This window comes from Rhyacophila brunnea, unplaced genomic scaffold (assembly GCF_057557595.1).
Source record: "Rhyacophila brunnea isolate RB1 unplaced genomic scaffold, BYU_Rbru_1.0 scaffold_12, whole genome shotgun sequence".
Classification (NCBI taxonomy): domain Eukaryota; kingdom Metazoa; phylum Arthropoda; class Insecta; order Trichoptera; family Rhyacophilidae; genus Rhyacophila; species Rhyacophila brunnea.
The window spans coordinates 22,036,718-22,058,559 of NW_028232774.1; the positions used below are offsets into that span (position 1 = coordinate 22,036,718).

The 21,842-nt window shown below is 32.2% G+C and overlaps 1 protein-coding gene across 2 annotated transcripts in view; it reads left to right on the forward strand.

The window, feature by feature from the left end:
* Cbp53E (Calbindin 53E) overlaps positions 1-21,842 on the forward strand; it is a 319,445-nt gene that overhangs the window by 277,223 nt on the left and 20,380 nt on the right. For both annotated transcript variants that reach the window (XM_085960956.1, XM_085960955.1), the window contains exons 8-10: positions 2,205-2,288; positions 3,360-3,415; positions 18,426-18,471. In XM_085960956.1, coding sequence (XP_085817082.1) covers positions 2,205-2,288; positions 3,360-3,415; positions 18,426-18,471 — 186 coding nt within the window. The remainder of the gene's footprint in view (positions 1-2,204; positions 2,289-3,359; positions 3,416-18,425; positions 18,472-21,842) is intronic.

Here is a 21,842-nt window from a genome sequence, read left to right on the forward strand (position 1 = left end):
TAACAGTACGTACCCTTAAATTTGATGTGGTACGGTGGTTCAATGATTTGATTAAGTTTGGCGGAATTACGTAGCCGGGGGAAATGAAGGAAAATTTGATCAATCTGGGCTAATTTGTATGGTTAATTGGTGATTATATAATGGAATACTAAGCTAGAGTCTCTTTTGTGATTATATTTTACTGATATCTATGTAGTTGTATCATATATTCATATATTTTTCTCTTTACTTACAAAAGCAAATCTTCGTGATAATATTTCAACCGAGGCATAATCTGATATAACTAATAACTGACGTCATATTCTCGTGGTAATCTCAATGTAAGTTAACACTGTTAAACTCTCAAATACATTTCTTAATACTAAGTGTTTTCCACACTGGGTGACGTAAGATTCTTAGAAATATGAGACTGAACTGTTTTTTGTAAAAATATGTGACTTATCAGTGATTCACGCAATGTGATTACCGCACTATAAAAACCAAACCAAAAATAATAAAAAAATAACCGAAAACCGTGTATTGCTCTTCGGTTAACCGATAAAACTGTAAATATAGATATGGCACAAAGATAAAATGAGTTCTTTAAATCAGCGAAAGTATAAGAATAAATAAAATCCATATATGAAAACAAAGTGAGTAGTTAGTTACCTTAACAGAAAAAGGATAATTGCATAAATTATAAAATACGAATCTATAGTAAAAATATGTTTTTATGCTGACGGGTTAAACCGGATAATCGGTTAGTTATTCGCAAAAAAATAGGGTAGTATTTTTCTTTCGGTCAATTGTATTCCCTACTTATAGTAGCTAAACTATAATTTTAGTCTGAGTTCTAAGTATCTACGTATCTTATACAAGGATCGAGAATAGTTGTAAAGAATATAAAATATGACTGATATATATATTATGTGGTACACTAAAACTATGTAGGTACTTAGTAATATTTTGCATTTTCGTATTATAATGTTACAGTAAATACTATTATTTTGAAAAAATAAAACGCTTAATGAAAAAAGGGGCATAGATGTCATTGACACGGAAAATCCTTCGCATCCGATTCCTCTAGGACATTTTTAATCAGTTTATCAGAAGACATGAAAATCTTGAATCTGACTCTATAAAAAAAATGCTTCATCGCCACAATTGGGGAACGCCGGTAAACTATACTTACACGTTTATAAAGTGGTCCTACCATATTGTTGGTTTGAGAAGCACTCTTTATATAATCATACAGCGATATCAAGTAAAAAAGATGAAAAACATATTTACAACATAATAGATACAGTGAAATCAGCTAGACACCAAATTAGGCAACAGTCTCCGATTCGGCTTGGTGTATGGCTTAAAACTCGGAAAAAAAACATATTGCAGGACTATGAATACATATTATACTCACTCATATCTGCAAAGCAAACACCAGTTTCTATTAAAAAATACAATAAATCTGTATGAAAGTCTAATTCTAAAAACCTAGTAAATCCACAATTAGGGGAGATGATCTTACGTCTGATGCTTGCCAAACACAACGATGTACCTAATAGCGTAATCCTAATAATTAGTTTCATACTCATAGCAGGTTAATAAGATATAAATGTGAAAGCCAGTTGCTATGGACCAAGGTATTGAAACCAGATTCGGTTTATTATTATATGATGGTCAGGCCATAAAATCCAAGAGACACAAAGCGTGCCGATTGTTCTCAAATATTACCAAAACTGAATGCGCGTTTCGTTTACGTGACAAACGAATGCATATTGAAAATAATATCATTTGGTACGTATTTAAGTATATTTTATATATTTTTATAAATGAAATTTAACCCTTGTTATAGCCACACCCAGAAGGCAAACCATTTACCATTATTATTGTATTTGCCCTTTACCTGATTTTATACAATCGTTTTATCTGGGTTACCTTCGAAATTATTCATTACATTTATTCAAATACGAGTAGTATCATCCAGTATATTTCATATTCCAATGGTAAATAAAATAATACCGGTGAGATGATTACCTACTTCCAAATCAACTACCCGAAACGAAAATCAATAAAACTCCTGGCATATGGGAAATAAGAAGAAACCTGTATTATGTGTAAAATTATTATTTACTTGTTTTCAGGATACAGGAAATGATACCAAATAAATAATGAACTACATATCATATAATGTCCATGGTGATGAATTGCTTTTGTTTCTTTTCTAGAATTTCCTCCGCGACCTCTTGAAAGAAGCGAAAAAGATTAATGACGTATCGGAAGACAAACTGATCGAGTATACAGACACTATGGTGAGAAATATACCTTCGTTTTATATTCTGTGAAGATATTTCTTACGCATATTTTTGCAATTTCTATACTTGCCATACATACGCGATTTTAGATAACCTGGTTTCGGAAATAAAAAATTCAAAAATAATAATATCTTGTAGATAAATATAGAAACAGTTGAAACCGTAACTTTTTTAATAACATAGATTTTGTAAATATGACATAAATAACGATATCAGAGAAAATCTAACATTTTAAATAATTACAGTATCACTAGCATATTTTGCATTTCGTTTAATGAAGTTTCCAAGACACTTTCATGTTTGACTAACCTGTACGTTATATTGGCAATACCAATACGTCATTGACTGCCTATCATATATTATTCATATACATATACCAGTCACTCTGCATTACGTACATATTTACTCAGTGTCAGTGCTAGTGAGATCATTAATACTGCATGCTAGTATCTATACATTTGTCATATCCGGCAAGCATGGTTGCCAGGTAACCGATAAGTGTGCCCGGTCATCGTAACCGTGTGCCTAAATGTTGATATCCTTTCTTCTGCCCCGTGATTGATGGTTCTTTAGAAACTAGATATTTGCCAGTATATAATATAATGCAATTGTAGGTATGCATTCAGTATGTGTTTTTATGGCCAAATCCTCGTAGGTGTTTACGAGGAAAGGCGTTGTCATACTGTTTGTTCCAATAAACTAAAAGTTTTAATTATTAATTTATGCCAAGATTTTTTTTGCATACATATTTCATTTAGTCGCTAGACCACAGTAACTGGCATATATAGCAGCATGTGACCCACCAGCCACGGGTTGTTTACCAATGACAATGACAAAATGGGTTGGGCTGAAATGGTTGGCAATCATTATTGGTAAAAAATATTTTTAAGATTACTTCAACTATGTGGAGGCTCATTAGCTCAAACTTACATTAATTATAAAAGTTAAACACATCGAATCTTCATTAATATACTCTATATTATTGTTATGTTTCTTGTATAATAGGAACAAATGTCTTAACTATACATATATGTAATGTATGATATCTATTTATGTTTTCATTTCCAGTTGCAAGTCTTCGACTCCAATAAAGACGGACGCCTTCAGCTTTCTGAAATGGCAAAGTGAGTATTATCTTTATTTAAAACATTTGAATTGTTGTCATATATTTTGACTAAATACCTATATTAAAATAACTATATTTAGTCGATAGATATTGATTAGCGGACAGATGTGCCTGAGCTCAATAATCTGCTAGTACCTACCTAAATACAAAAATACTTTTGAAGGAAAAGTACACAAATTAGTTTTAATGAAAGCTTGTATATTGTTTGTGGTTTATTTTATATGAAACACTGCCATGATTTTCTTTTAAGTATATATATTGACTTTAGTGTACATTCAGAAACAATTACTCTTACAATAATAATAATTTACTAATCTACTTTAAACCAACCGTATTTGCAAACAATATATTTTGCGCTCTATAAAAATCCAAATCGGTACATAGTTAATATGCTTATTCAATTTTAATTTATGTAGTACCAGTAGTCACAGAAGTACCCGACCTGACTTATAGATAGCAGTTGTTGTTTGAAAATAATGACCATGATAGAAAATACCAACCTTATAAAGCCTAACTTTGAAGTTTGACGACGCTACGTTATTCAGTAATTATTTGTCAGCCATCAACAGTGAACGCTCTCAGTGAATTTGTTAACATGAAAAAAATTGGTCAGAGTTATGTGATACAATACTTTCATTTGAAAAGCTTCAGTCCAACCAATATCAAAGCTGCGCTAGAATCTACTCTGGGGGTGTCAGCTCCTTTGTTTACATTAGTAACATATTGGGTGGCTGAGTTTAAACGAGCTCGGACGAGCTGCCAAGACGAACATCGCAATGGACGACCAAATTAGGTGACGAAAATCCACAAAATGGTATTGGATGAACGTCGACTGAAATTGCGCTAGCTAGCAGACGTGGTAGGCATTTCAAAAAGTACTGTACATCACAAATTGATTGAAAATTTGGACATGATAAAGCTGTGCGCAAGGTGGGTGCCGCGATTACTCACAATGGAACAAAAACAGCATCGTGAGGATGTTTCAATTGAGTGTTTGGCGAAGTTTCACAACAATAAAGCAGAGTTTTTGCGTCTATTCATAACCATGGATGATGAAACATGGGTCCATCACTTCACACATGAGACGAAGGAACAGTCGAAACAATCGACTGGAAGGGGAGAATTGGCTCCAAAGAAGGCGAAGACAGTTCCATCTGCAGGCAAGGTCATGGCGTCAGTTTTTTGGGATGCGCGTAGGGTAATTTTCATTGATTATCTTCAGAAAGGAAAATCAGTCAACGGCGTGTATTATGCAAACTTATTGCAGTGTTTGAGTGATGAAATCAAGAAAAAACAACTGCATTTGGCGAAAAAGAAAGTTTCGTTTCATCAGGACATATCATCAGTTCACACATCCGTTATCGCGATGGCCAAAATCAATGAGTTAAAGTTAGAATTGCTTCCTCACGCACCTCATTCGCCAGATTTAGCCCCCTCGGATTATTTTCTGTTTCTAAACTTCAAAAAATGGCTCGGTGGTAAAAAATTTGCCAACAGTGAAGAGGTGGAGTCTGCGGTAGATGGCTATTTTGAGGAGCTCGACGATTCTCACTATAAACATGATATCGAAGCTAATGAACATCGCTGGGAAAAGTGTATCGATCCAAAAGAAGTAAGTAGAGAAATAAAAATATTTTTTCCCAAATTTTTTTGTGTTTTCTTTGTTAGGTCGGGTACTTCTGGGACTATCCTCGTACCAACCTTAGTTGGTAGTTTGCTCCAAAATACATATATTTAAACCGAGAAGGTTTGTTATTGTTTGATTAATTATACGAGGGAAATTATTAAGCAATACTTAGTACATTCTTATATATTTTATTTGTACGTATGTGTGAATATGCATGCCGTTTGCGGCTACATTACGGTACAAGGCTCGCCTGGTGCAAAAACGCGGCTTAAAGAGAAACAAAAAAATCTATTTTCAAAAATTCGTCCTCCAATAGAAAATTGAATCGTAAATATTCGATATTCAAACGTCACACCGACAAAACTCAATCACTCATTTTTTTTACAACAGCGTTCTTTTTTCAAAATAATTCAAATCGTTCATCATACATTTTCACACTGAATCTAAATTTAATGATAGCGTTCAATTTATAGTAGGTTTCTAAACATTTCCGCATCAGGATAAATAAATTGGATATTTATTTTCATTGCTTTAAGCTAATTTATTGTTGAGTGACAAGGACACAAAAAACAATTAAATCATTATATCAGCAAGTTTATTATCGGTTTATTCAAAATAATTTGATAATCGATCAAATATGGATATGCGATGTAATAGTGTTTACTAAATACCTTAAATGACAACGGGCAGGACATATAATAGGAAGACAAGACAAGATAATCACTGAACAAATCTAGTCATCCAGTGGTAACTAACAAAGGTATTCAATATGTAGTGTAGACCTAGAAACATTCGGCAGAAGTAAGTACGTGGCGCACTACCGATGTTGATAATATAAAAGTTTAAACATACTGTCATACAGTAGCGGATCGAACTAAGTTGACAATAATTAATTAATTAGGATGGTGATTTTTGTATAAGTAGACTATTTTATTATAAGACACAAGACTGTGGGTAGTGAAAGTATTGGTTAAAAACAGCTGGAAAACTATTCCATTAATCATTCATAAAGTTGTTGCAAAAAATGTTTGGGAATGCCTGATTACATAGCAGCAATGTTCCATTTTTGAAATAAAAAGTCAAAGTCATTTCATTGGCAGGCGAAAAGTTCCTTTTTCAAAATAGACTTGAAAAATGGCGTTCCTCATCCATTCGTTTTATAGGCCAATTTTATATTCCGAATAGCGACCGAAGCATCGCCGCGGTCGGCTTTGTTATTTTTTTTCAGCAAAGGGAAAATCTATGACGGTTTAATTGGTTGCATTGCGGAAATAGCTTTTGTAAAAATAAATACGAATGCGTTTTATTCGTTCAACTGAAAGACTTTATTTATTTTACTGTTCGTTGCATTTTTATTTATGATGTGTGTTTACGTGTACATATTAAGGTTTGTTGTTTGTTATTAATTTCGTGGCAGTATAAAAGTATAAAAATATGAATAGTTACAACAAAGCATTGAAAATATACCATAACTTGAAGGACACCTTTTCTATACAGACAAAGATGAATCCATGAAATTGAATCTGATAAAATGGATACTAATGATAATGATTAACTTAGGTGCAAATCGATCACGCGGCTGTCTATTAATGAATGTTGTCTTCAATGTATGTTTGATCCAAAGGACTGGGCGAATGGCTAACATGGATAACAAACACTCGAAAAAAGCCTGATAATATGTATAATATCATAATAAATAATAATAGATAACATCAACAGCGTTTTATCTACATTTCGCTAACAATTTAAGATTGAACATGCGCAGATGTGATTTCTTCTAGTGCGCAAGAAGGTACACATTTGTGGTTGATAGTGAAGTTATGTGTCAGGCTTATTAGGCACCTTTAGCGAAAGCTGCGAGGATAATCAATACGCTCCACAGGAACATCGACATTTTCAATGATGTGCTGTGTATTTTGTTATCGACATTTTATTCTATTGCTTAACATTATTTTTTCTTCTCTTTCTGTTTGCTTTATATTGTATTTGACTTATTTGGTTATAACCAGTTCTTTTAAAATTTAAATGTCATGTTGTGAACCTCCTGAATTCTGAATTATGTTGTACACAATGGTATGTTTTCAAATAAATAAATAATTTATTGTAACGGTTGCTATTTCCGACTATACTCGACTGGACTATATTGATCAAGCCACAAAATAGATTAATGCAATAGAAATGGGAAAGCCAGTCGTTGTAGACCTTAGCCTCAGCTTTGAGCGCAGTTTTTGGTTTATTACGTCACATCATGAAACGAAAGAAACGCATAACCAGCTGAGTATCCCAGATTTTACCAATATTGAACACGCGTTTTATTTATCTGACAAACTTTAATGCATATTATGAGACATAGGTTGGTGTTTAAATTTATCCCGCATACTTGAGAATTAAACTTTCATACGATGGCTTCATCCATAACGTAAGGTACTTCCTATCATTCTAGTGTTTCCTGGACCAAGTATGCCCTTTCAACTAAGTTTATATTTGTCGTATATTTAAACTTACAGGTTGGTACCGCACTTTTTGTTTAAAAAATAAGACATAAATATCAAATGATATAATATACATACGACATGAACCTACGAAAAAATAATGTATGCATCCCATGTTACCAAGCATTTAAAGTCTCTAATAAGTTATAACCACATGTGTACTTTCATTTCCGCGTCAAACACATATCGATAAATTGACATATCCATACCCGCAGAGACATATTATCCAAACTAGAAACTAACGCAAAGTTTCCAACATTAGTTTTTATCGGAAAATGTAAATTGCTGTCACATTGCATGGCGTGGGACCGTGGAAAGTCACGCTCCGCGCTTTTGTTCAAGCTCATACCTCCGCCATTTTTGTTATTTTTAAAATATTTATTTAGTAGAATAAAGAATGATTTGCATATGAAATGCGAAAAAATGGAACGCGCGTGCGATACTGGTAAGACGCCGATTCACGGAGTTATTTTGGTATTAATACCAATTTTATAACAAAATAAAACGTATTTATATACTATTAATTAATTTAAAACTTTAAATAACACACAATCTATTATTTATAAAGATTAAAAAGTATTTATTTAGTAAAAATATGCTTAAATTGTTAGAATATTGGCTGTAATTAGTCGTGAATAATCAGAATCATTATATGAATTGTTATTAGTATGCGATGACATTTTGAACATAATAGACGAAAGTTTGAATTTACGATTTTGTATATGTTTCCGGTTTAGTAATAAATCTAGTTTTGAATGTTTTATTACGTGCAGGAAAAAATGTAGATTTTATAAATTGGGATAGTCATAATTGATCACCGTGTCAGTTTATTGGCCCATAAATTAATAGATGTTATTCGTTATCAAGTTATCATAAAACAATCCGATTTTTTATGTGATATGTACTGTCGACATTATGACTATTCCGTTCTCGTGGGGAAATATAATGGCAAATGGGGGGGGGGGGTTGGATTACAAAAAACGTAATGGTGCAAATTATAAACCGTATAGGTAGAATAAACATAAAGCATAAACATAATCCTGATATTGGTTTTACGAGGATAAAATGCCCAAATATGAAAAGGACAACGATTCGGATTTTATCATAAATATATTTCGACATACATACCCACATATTATTTTAACACTAGGTCCGATGACAGTAGTTTAGTGAAAAAGTAGTGCAGTTATGTAGTAATAGAAGTGAAACAATCACAAACCCCCAGACTTTAAGAAAATCACATAAATATATGGTTCGTCACCGGGTCGAGCCCGGAGCCCTCAAATGAAAGGCCAACGATTTATTCAATGGATTATAAGGTACATAGAGTTACCTCTGAGGTGTTCATGGTCATGGTCTGAGGTGGTGGTAGAGGGCTGTTATAACTGGCGAGACAGCATCACGGAATTGTAATTTAAAACGCTGATGTTTTCAAAACTTTTAAAGATATCCTAATACCGTTAAATTCAACTGAATTTATCGACATACTTTTTTATTGACATACTTACTATGAAATAGACGAAATGTGTGAAAAATAAAATAACGCCAAAATTTTAGTATTATTACGTAGGTGGGTAACTGAGGATGTTGATTACGTATATTTAAAACTAAAACTTTTTGAAAAATATAAATATATGTAGGAGTGGTCGATGGTGTGGTAGATGAAAGACGATAGTGGTTATTCGTGACGATGGAGAAATCACAGTTTATTTATGGTTACATAAGTACAAGGGTACAATCGGTACAATATAACAGAGGTATGTAAGTTCTCTAAGACCCGTTTCAGACGGGACACCAGTGTCGCGCTCGTATTTAATAAGGAGGCCTTTGTATTCGAATAAAGGGGCCATTGTATTATGTTTATGAACGCCCCAGAGCTAATAAGTGAACGCATAAATTATATACACGCTATAATATATAATATATCCGCGTTATAAATTAGAACATAAAATTGGCTGCGATAATAAAAACAAGTGTACCGGCGGCTTGAGAATGTAGCGGCCGACATACAAGTGTACCGGACACGCGTTGACTCATTAGCTCTGGGCGTTCATAAACATAATACAAAGGCCCCTTTATTCGAATACAAAGGCCTCCTTTAATAATACGAGCACGACACCGGTGTCCCGTCTGAAACGGGCCTAACACGATACAAGTTTATCAAGTGAATATTACGAAGAGACTGCACCTGTTTCCTCCCGACAGCCTTTTATTGAACCTGTCACGATGGAAAATATTTACCTCAGCATCTCAGCCATTTGATGATAAAATATAATGAACGTTTAATGAATATCACTGAGGTAAACAAAGTGCTTACTAAGTAGTAATTCGATTGTGTCAAAATTGTATACAAAGAAATTACACATACTAAACAATAATTAATTTAACTAATAAATTAATAAATCTTAATTAATTTAAAAGCGATTCACATATTATGGATTCTACTGACACTGCTTGGTTCTCACAGAACCATTGATAGCCACATATGTATTTTTATTTATGGGGGCCGCCGAATGGCTAAATCCACCCCTGACTGTTATGATAAAGCTAGATATCGCTCTACTCAAGGATACTTATACACTTGTAGTCCATCTATGAATTATATTTGAAAAGAGCGTACGAAAAGCGATGACAAAACCTGTCGTCTCAAATCCAGGAATAGTTTACTTTTAAGCTCTCTCCCTCTGCTTATAAATATTTTATAGAATTTTGCACCAATTTCCGTCCATTTTAATCTTCTGAATTTTTAAAAAGTTCTCAACGCCCGTAATACGGATTGAATAAATTATATTTTATATGGTTTTGTCTTTTTTATTATTTTAATGCGATACCCAATAATTCAGAACTTTTTAAGAGGCCGTATCTGCTTTTGGTGTATTTTTTTAATATGGCAAGACACCACGCGGTCTGAAATATTATTATCAGACGACCTATTAAACTGGAGTTAGGAGTTTTCTTGGGATAGGTACTTAGAAAACTTTTGAAAAAAGAACAGGCGTTGGCGCAGAAATAAAAGGGAGCACACAGGCACACGATATAGCAGCAGGGTTGACAAAGAATAGGGATTTATTTTATTCCGTGAGAAAAATGCTTGGAAAAACTGAAAAACCAAACTTTCGTAAATACAAAGAAGGATTCACATGAAATAAATACACAGAAAAAGTAGAAACGCCGATAGCGAGATGAATAATATTTAAATATCAATAGGCCTACAATATTAATTGAGTATATTTCAAAAAATGTGTAAAAAAGAATATTATGCCATTACAGAGATTGGTCAATATGTCATACACACCATACTTGAAATTGGACATGCATGAAATAGACTCTGATTTCCCCTCATCTTCCACCACATTTGCATATTATGTTATAGGAGTCGATACATCTTGAAGGAATGTACGAGAAGTGCCCTTTAAATTTGTCATGTAAGCATCTCATGTCAGAAAATTGAAAAGGTTTATTGATTTTGTCTGATTACAATGGACTAAAAATATACGGCTACACCCACGATGGTCGAGCTGCTTAAGCGTCAGTTTATAATGTCGTGGGTCTCAGGTTCGTATCCCCGGTCTGGCAAATACATATCCTGTTTTCAATTTGTTTTTTTTTTAAGTCAGAGTATGGACCTAATAAAGTTAGTTATTGTCTTACATCCATTTCTCCTAAAAACAATATCTGTTAATAAAAACCTCCACTCTGTGTAGGCATGATCTTATTAGGATCGTACAAAAAAAACAATATTGGAACCTATCTTATAATTTTGATTTATTTTTATTGTCTAAAAAGATAGGTATCTACTGATGCTTGTAGCAAGATTAGCAAGATAGCATTATTGTAATCATAATATTATTATGTGACATTTTTAAATATGACAACACACAATAATTTAAAAATGTCACTATGAAGAAAAATGTTCGTATATCCTGTAACACACCTCGCCTCTTATGAAGAAATTTCAAACAAAGAACAAATAAAGAGCGGGAAATGTGAAAAGCGTCGCAGTATAATATAACACAGTGACGTGCAACTGATTTATATTTGATAGTTAGATTTTGCATTCTACAGCATAAAAATAACCTGTTGTCACATCCGTGTTATAATATAAGTATACTATCCATTTTTTTGCTGCATATGCTTATAATATTATTTGTATTATACCAAACAAGCCAAGGTACGTAGTCGAAAGTAGTGTCAACTCTTAATTAACGAATAGCACAATTGGGCGTATTTACACACTGTAGTTTTAACATTAAACGAGATTTGTATTTGGCCGCGTAATTTTTCCGACTTTTGCGTGGAGTAAATGAAAACTCTGCCAGTATTGCTAGTGTTGATCGGTGTGTCCCTAATAATAATTTAAAATCAGGAGCATCAGTATTTTTCAATGTATAGAACTATCCTACTATTGGTATTTCCTATTCGGAGAGCGATCAATTCATTGTAGACTCCACACATTTTTTTACTGCATGTCTCACTATCCTTACTACATACTAAACATATAACAATATGTGTTATGAGGTGACTGAAATAATTCATCTCTCCATTATGTGTTAAAATAAATAATAATTACAAAATAAAAAGAACTTTTTATATACAACGTTTTTAAATTTTCTGTTGAATTATTATGCTCAATATGCTCAAACTTGTACTTGATAATATGAAATAAATAAAAAACAAACAAACAAATATAGAATACTGAAATGTCATTTTGACATTTCATTTTTATTTCCATAGTAACGCACGTATATATAAATTATTTAGTTGCTAGGACCACACCCTTATCAACTTATAATAGTCTTTTACTTTTTACGGATTTTTCTGAAATAACTTTCCATACACAGAATTAACTGAAAATGAATTCAATTCTGCTTAAAAATGGCTAAAAGTATTAAAAGAATGCATTGTCGTCGTCTTCTGATATATGCTAAAAGTGTCAAATGTCTAGCTAATCGGGAAGTTACTTTAACATCGATTGCAAGATTTGTACTAGACAAACAACCACCAAACAAACAAGAATACGAGCTAATAAAAACGTTGTAAAAATAATTTAATTGATTGTCGCATATAATGGTGGTACGCATATTTGACTACTTTGAAAATAAGAGTAACAATATCAAGAATAGAATAAAATAAAAAAGGTATTTAGTGTTCAGATATAGCATAATATACTTATAATTAACTATTCGTGAGCCGTAGCGCCACTGTCGGAGAAAATCTGAAACGGAAAATCCCGATTGAAGTTTTAGGAACATTTTCGAGCTTCGTTAGTTCTTTGTTGTTAGAAAGTCGCGAAGAATAAAAACTCCGCCAGAATCTCCCATTAGCGCTCCGTAATAATCATAATGGATGGGACAGCCTTCGTATTATACTCTTTTGAAGTATGTTACGCCACTGGGTTGCAGTTAGTTTTGCACATCTTTTGCTATAAAGCGCGCAGCTTAAAAGATTTTATTTTCAACTTTTTAATTAATATATTTGGCTTTTCTCCAGTACCTAATTACTTAATATTTAGTTAGATGAAAAGTTTTAACTAAATATAAATAATATATACACTGTATTGCATCTACCGTATCTCTTTCCACTACTTTTTATCGTCGACATGAAGAGCCTCCTGAATGATATTCCATTCTTGATACATGGCCTTCCCAAAGCTTACATCTTACTTTTGTATGTAAAATAATATAGCTATCACTTTAGAAATATGATTTATTCATGACTATTCATTTGCTGCAATCTCCTGTCTTCGTGTAAGTAGCGCTTATTTCTAGCGATCTCTTTTTTTCCGATAATGCCCATAACTTAAATTCTCAAGTATTGAATTTAGAATTCGTATAAATCTTAAAAAATATGCAACAGCGCCATCTGTCTTCGAGTATTGTATTTATACGAATATTTTATTAGGGATTCAAATTTATTTTGTATGACTGTCAGGTCGCGTGACCTCACGTCTACCAAAATGTATGCAATACGGTAGGCTAGAAAGGCGAAGCCTAAAACCTTTGTGCATACTAATATTATTGTCCATAGCTGCGCTGCTTTGTCCAAAATAATTCATAATAAGATAATTAAAAAAATATATTTCGATGGCATTCAATCACACATAAATACAGATTGTTTTTAAAAATAAAAAAAATATTTTATCTGATAATTTTTGATGCGTATACATGTTTAGGAAATACATAATTTAAACTCATCGCTCAATTTTATATCGTCAATGAGCTATTGAAATTTCATCGGTTTAGTGTGTCGTTCATCAGTTCATCGGTAGTAATATCGTATTATCTTTTTATTACCCTTAAGTAGGTATACCTGAAAAGTGTGCTATTTTTCTCTATTCTCTTATTTCCTATCTCTTTCCAAAAGTCACCGTTTGCCATTGGTAGGTACTTGATTATAATCTATTATATTATAAAACAGTAAAATAAACCACAGGAAGTTCTTTTACAAGAATTTCATATTATTGACAGATGGGAATTTTCGATTATTATTTTTTTTTTTTTAGCGACAAGGCATTACTTACAAAAACGGTGACTTCATTATTTTATTATATTGTGCAGGATAGTGGTTTTCATACCTAATTATTCATTTCGTAAAAAATGCATGCTCAAAGTTCCTAGTCAATTGAATTTTTTTCTTTTAGAATTAGATTCGAGGCCTTTTTATATCCTTTTTGATCTATCAATTGATAATTTTACACTCGAAATCACATTCGGAAACTTTTTAAAAACTTTTCCTAGCTGCCAATTGAAAGTTTCCATATCACAATCAAACGTTAAAGTTTTTTCACCCGTTTTTATCTTTACACAGTATTTTTTGGATTATCACGAAATAAAGGACAAATGTGGAGAGGGATTATAATGGATATTAATTTTAACATTAACGAAATAATGTATATTTTGACTACCATCGGCGTAGGAAATTTCTCTTAATTTTGATACCCACATATTAGGCATAAGGATTTTGACCACGTTTACTTAATTCGACATATTTTTCAACTTGTTTTTTAAATATTTTATACTCCATTTTTGAGAAATACTAATCTTTTTAAGATTATTGTGTAATTACATATTTTTTGACTAATTTTAACATTTTAATGGCCCCCTTTTAAATCTTATGATGACTCAATTACTTCATCTGCGTCAACGAAATTCGCCACACCTGTCTTGACAAAAAATAATATAAAGCTGAATCTAAAGATATGGTTTCGTACGAGCGATAACCTCATTGTTTTAATCAGCAGTCTCAAAGATTGACCACCATTATAGAAAATACAGCACTTAAAGAAGAATAATGTAAATACTATCTTAACTATTGGAAACTCTGTTTTAAAATATCACATTAACAGTACGTGCAAACACGACCAATACATTTACTATACTGTTTATATGTGACATTCCCACATACTTCTTTGTATGTATTGACTGGGTGCAACAATGCCCAGACACTCTGCGCTTTACATCTAACCACTAGTGCAGGGGAAGTATTGTATATCTTCTAGTATCTAGTTTTGTATATCTGTTAGTAGTAAAGTTTTCTAACCGCCCACTGGTTCCACAGTAATGGCGATTTATAAAGTAGGGAAGTAACTTTACTTTATAAAATTTATAAATCACAGTTACAGCAAGTTAAAGCATATAATAATATTTACTTATTAAATACTTTATGTCAGACTTTCGCTAAATTTGGCAGAATAAATCTTTATAAAACAACTTTATTTATACTTTGCATACATAGAAGCGTGAAGTCTGATAAAATTACATTTAATTAAATAAATTATTAAAAACCCCTATCGCCCACCATGAAAGCTGAAACGCCCACTAGTGGGCGGTAGAGACCAGGTGGACTACCCCTGCACTAGTGTAATACTTATCATCAGACATATCTTATCCACAAGAAGTTACCCGTGTACGCGTGGCCATAAAGTCAAATATACAATACTTATTTTCATTATATTTTTAAATATTTTATGCGCCGGCAAACTACGAATGTCCAAAGTACGCCCTTCTACACTTTTCCAGAAACAAAATAAATACATGAGCATAATATATTTAAATGAAATCTCTTTTGTTTGGTGTAGTACAAAAGACAACAGACCAACAGGTCTCCGCCATCATAATACATTTGTGAGCGGAAGTTGTGCTCGCGAAATGGCCGGAAATCATTACAAACGACTTTATTATATGTTGGAGGGAAAATTGGGCGCCAGCCAAAAATGTGTAATATGACAATTTATTCGACCGAAATGCGCCTGGATTTGTCATTTGATGAGAAGACATATTAGCCCTATTAAGGCAGCGACGGAAGGCTGATATTTTGAACGTGCGCCAGGAAAAACATATGATGCTTATTCTCATCGGGAAGAGGTGATTTATATAAAAACGAATGGATTTATTCTTAAGTACACATTTAGAAATAAACTATACTCCACAATAAATGTCGAATGGTCAAATACATGAGTGAGATGTAGTCTAAATATTAAATGGATTACATCCGGATAAATTGAGGCATTCATTGATATAAAACAGGTCCAAATGGACGTCCTAAAAGCCACTGTATAGATAATTAGATCGAATACCGACAAACTTTGGAAAGAGAGGGTTTCAAAAAGTTAGAAAAAAGCTTTTATCTTCCTTTACTTAGATTATAATATGGCGACATGTTGCTATTTTCGTATTAATATGTGCCATAATGTGAGTTTCTTATAATGTATTTGAAATTTAAATTGGATTTTTATTTATTATTGGATTTTTATTTATTTGGTTCTGATCGGTTTGTAAGCGATTCGAATCCGGGTGGCTGTATTTGTCAAATTCACAACAGCGTCAACAGCCGATATTTATGTTCAAATTCAGAACGTGCAACAATTGTTTTTAAACGTTTGGATAACAATTATTTTAATTTCTGGCACAATTTCAATTCCAAAATTACGTGATTTGTACATTTTTAACCTCAAAATTTGAACAGCTTGCTAGATGCTATTAAACCAATTACTTTAATGAGCTTTAACGAGCAAGATATTAGACTTCTGAACCTTACATAATATCTACATATTTATACATAGGTAAATCCCTGTAATAATAATAAATAGGTAAAATGTTTATTTAGGAATATTACTTCTATATAATAATAGGATCGTAAAGAAATCCATTACTTATTTTATTGACCAGTAAAAGGATTTTTTTATTTGTTGTATATTTATCTAAAATATTTTCATTATTGACAACCATTTTCTATATTTCTAGAAATTTTTCGATTCCCGTTCTTTAAAATATTGTCAGTTTCAAATTACAATACTAAATTAAATTATTTTTATATTTCGTTCACTTTATTATTATTAATGTGTCTTCCATAGACATGAACAGGTAATAATCCGAAGGATACGCGGAATATCGAGTGTGTGGGAGAACCTTGCAGTTCAACTCTTGCAATTTTTCACTGGTAATTTTGGCAGTCACACCACGAAAATTCGCGCATTGTCATAATCAAGACTCAAGACTTACCCAATTCCAGTTGATTAAACTTATTAGTTTTAAAATAAATCTATATTCGGTGAAATGGGTGAAAGTACATACTTGATTATTGAATTAAGTTCATGGTCTTCTGTCCGTTAGTCTGATACAGTAAAATACTCAATTCCCGGCTTGGTTTAATTGATATCATTCCTATAGTGTATAATACTCAATAGTGCTACTATCTGAAACGCTATTTTTTTTAATTTCGAAATTTTTTTTTTCATAATATTAATAAGCTACATCATGATTTTATTAGTGTATGGTTAAACTTTTTTGAAATAAATTATATAATGCCATTAAATTATCTGTATTTTAATTTTTTTAAAGAAAATTCTGACAATTTATTAAAATTAATAAAAATGCTGGTTGAGATAGTTTATATCCAGAAGTGCTTGTATTGTCAGATTAAGTTTACAATTAAAAAATGTAAAAGCAATTTATTTTTATCTTTTATCTTTACAACTAATAAAGTACCGATAATAGTACCCGAATGGCGAAGACTAAATGATTGTTTAACATTAACCTTGATTTATTAAAAGGATATGATATTTCAAATATAATGGCAAAAATAGTGACAACACAATCTGTACGTCTAGGAATTACAGTGCACGAAACTATAATGCAATGATAATCAGCGATGTCCCTAGGTAAAGTACCGCCCTTAGACAGAATTAGAATGCCGTCCCCTTTCGATTTTAGTATAGTCTCTAATTTTATGATATAACTTGTTAGGTTAGGTTAGGTATTCACATACCTATGTTATCATCTTAAACTAAATCAAACAGCAAATCCAACAAAATTATTGAAAAAAATTACACGTAATCTAGTGACGATTAGAGCATTTCCACTAAACCTACTCCCAAATAGAGGAGGTCTGATGCGCTGAAAACTATTGAGGCACCTTTGTGATGCTTTAAAACTATGATTTCGTTACTTTCTAACGAAGCGACCGCATCGTCCGCTTCATGGAAACCAGCCACTGCTACCAAAACTTTTAATGATCAAAGTCGTTCCTTCATTTGCCGCTCTTTATATTTTGCCACCCCTAAGCAGCCTGCCTACCCCTATGAGATGTCATTGAATTGATAATAAATAAATTGCATAAAATTATCTCTTAAAATTAGAAAGAATAAGAAATTTACACAAAAATTACATGTTGAAATTTTTGAGTTAAACTGAATCCGAATAAATTGCTGTGCTGTCTACTAATGTTCTTCATCGTTTACCTCTACAACATCCCGTCCTTCCCAATGTAGTGTATCCAGTATATTTTCCCGTATAACATAATATGATATCAATGTATTATAATAAATCCACACAATGTATTGTTCGTGTTGAAAAATGCTTTCTAAAATGTAATCTTGTACCTGTTCACAGATTGCTACCCGTAAAAGAGAATTTCCTGTGCCGGCAGATATTCAAGGTAAGTTTCATTGAACAAAAATACTCAAGCGAGAAGAGAATCCACTCCGTAAATAACTACTTCGCAAAAGAGGGAATATCCGGTGGATATTTTTATCCCAGGATGTTATATCAGAAAATACATAAAACATTTTTTTTTAAATATTGTGAGAAAGATTTATTTTCATCCGCCAAATGAATTTTTCTCGTAGTAAATTTAATTAAATCATTTCTCTCTATATTAAATTTCGTTCAATATCCGAGCGAGTGGGCCTGCTTTAGACTTAGGCTCGCCGCCCATTACGACGACTAGACGCAGGACGTAGCAGTCTAGGCAGTGCTCAAAATGTAAAATTTTACGAACCGGAGCGTTCGATATTTTTTAGGAAATAATAACATATCCAATTTTATGACGTATATTATACATAAATAAATGAATACTGAATACATAAAAGTAAGTAAATTTAATTTCTTTATAATATTTCAAGAACCGGAATCCAATATTTAATTTTCCCACGAGATTCACGAGTCGGCACTCCGGTGCGCTCCGTTCCATTTTGAGCCCTGAGCTTAGGTGAACATTTTTGAGACAGTTTATACATAATTTCCATACCCTTCCCTTCTCATGAAATATCTCCATTTTCGAGCTGTCTCAGAAATGTTTACATAAACTGCTATTTTCTGCGATTTGTGGCTGTGCTTAGCTAATGTAATGGGCGGCGGAGTTTGTGATTAGCCCGTTTCTATGAACAAAAATCACCATATTAAAGATTGGAAACAATTAATAAAGATGTTTGATTCTCACAAATGATGTCCTACTAAATGAACGCCACTTATATAAGTCAATTAAAATTAATAATCTGATACCACCTCAAGATGGTGTGTTGATTCGTCTGAATATCGATATTGCAATATATTATGCATATCATCTATACAGCCCCGTACGATAATGCGGAGGCGACACTCACGCCAAATCAACGCACTATCTGCGACCAGCCTGAAATAGATGCAAATAATTAATGTAACTTAATACTTTGGACGCGGAAGACGCACACGGTGCGTAATGACCAGGCGGCCGATCGATGTAATTAACGTGCATTTTAAAGGGGGCAATTAAAATCTCATTATCTATTCAGCAGCGAAAGCGTTAACTGATCATGCATAAAGAAGAAATCTGAACAATAAAATAAGTACTAAAATGAAAGATTTCCAGCTTTTTAGATACCTTTTCAGATACATCTCAATGTTTGTCTCTAGATTAAGCTATAAACTGTATTGATAAACTAAATCATTCAAATCAATACTTGCGGAATTATTTCGAGAACTGACGAATACAACGAAAGACTTTTCCTATTATATTTTATGATGTTTGAACGTTAAACGTTTACAGTTGTATAATTTATTATTATATTATGATATACCTAATGAATGATAAAATAATTTACAATAAATTAGCACCAATAAATGGGTTTAACATCCAGCGTTTCCAACTTGGCATTTTGCTTGCCATATCTAACAAAATTCGCATCTCGTATGGAGTTAAATATGGCGTTTTTGATACCTATCACAAACATCTTAAAACAAGATTTTCTTGAAAATCAACATGCTGATCGTACTTTACATTTTTTAAATTAAATAAGTTATACATACAAAATGTTGACTAAACTTCATATCTGCATTAATTTTGTGATCAATTTTTTAATTAAAATTCTTCTTCGGTCTCTATTCTTGTAAAAACAATGTAAATAATTATGACATATTTTATTAAAATGCTAGTTTTAGACATTTTTTGAATTTTATTAACAATATAATATATTATTACGTACCTTTATTATTTGATGGTGTCAGAACGTCACAATATTTCCAAAATATGGGTGTTCAATAACAAAATTAACAGCATTTAATGCTACATTATTTTAGTATATTTTGTATTATCATTGCATAAAAAATAACTTTAAAAAACCTAAGTAAGTAATTTAAAAAAAATATATATTATTATTTATAGTTTCTTATAACATATTTATTGTTGGGGTCATAATATTATCATACTCTTTTTGGGGAATGGTTGTTAGCCATGCGCTCTACCCAGTGGATCCTTTTTTATTTTTATCATATAAAATAGGTCCCTTTATACCAGGCATGTCCAACTTCAAGTAGGTGGTAGTGACCTACCGCACTCCTACATTTTCCCCACCCTTCGACTTGCTCACGAATTATAATAATTGACTGACGATATTAGGCATTAGAAATTAAACAACAACACTAATTGTATTTACCGTCACAAAGAAATACTCAATTCCCCATTCGTTGTGAAAATTATATAGTTTTCATTTTACGAGTATTTTGTGCACTCATTGCACTCATCGTCAAACTATGTTATCTACTATGTTAAACTACTTATCCTACTATGTAAGTAAAGAGCCAACTGCATGACAGTACGGGGAAACTATGTCTCAATTTAAAGAGCCTTGATTCTCATCGTTTTTTTCTGTCACTCCTGCGGCAGGATGTCAATAATGCAATATGACTCAAGTAATACGACAAGTTCACGCATACTCCATCATGGTTAATTTAAAAATTAATGAAGGAATAAGAATGGTTAATACTTCCCTTTTAAAATCTCTTTGAAATTATATTATATTAGATTTTCACAACTCCACCAAAATCCATCTGCGATCGACGCGTTGGACATATCTGTTTTTTTTTCTTCTATAAAATGGAAATCGCTGTGTCTTTGTATATACTTTTTGTATATCTTTGTATATACTATTTTTTCGATAGTATGCATAGGCATACCAATAGTGGTTGCTTTCCATCTAACTGTAAAAGCTGGCCCGGAGGGATTTCTATTGGTCGATCCCAAATGAAACCTATTAAATTATAATTACTATCTCACAAAAAAGAAATCCAGCCAACATTTTTTCAGCCAAATCCCGCATCGTTATCGCAAATATTGTCATTAATCGTCTCAAAGGAAGCCAAATTAATTTAGTTATCGTTTAAAATTCGCAATAACGACTTCGGACTGTTCAAAATAATCGAGGCGCACGAGAATATCTCCATCTACGAAGCGAATAATTATTGTTATCAATCTTCTCTGTCCGCCATCTCTGTGAACTATCCCGAACGACCCATTCAATTAATTAGTCGACTTTAATGGACATTCATTAAATAGTTCTGGCACGTCCACATGTAATTATAATAGCAATTAATAAAATATATTGATAATACAACACGAACCCCTGTTATTAATTCATTTAATATTTTATATTAAGTATTACGATACTTTCACATCATACGCCTAACAGTAGGCCTATTAAATATATTATCTATTGATAGAAAATTTGAAGCATAAAAGCTTAAAATAAGCTCTTGATTTTGATTGTGAACGGA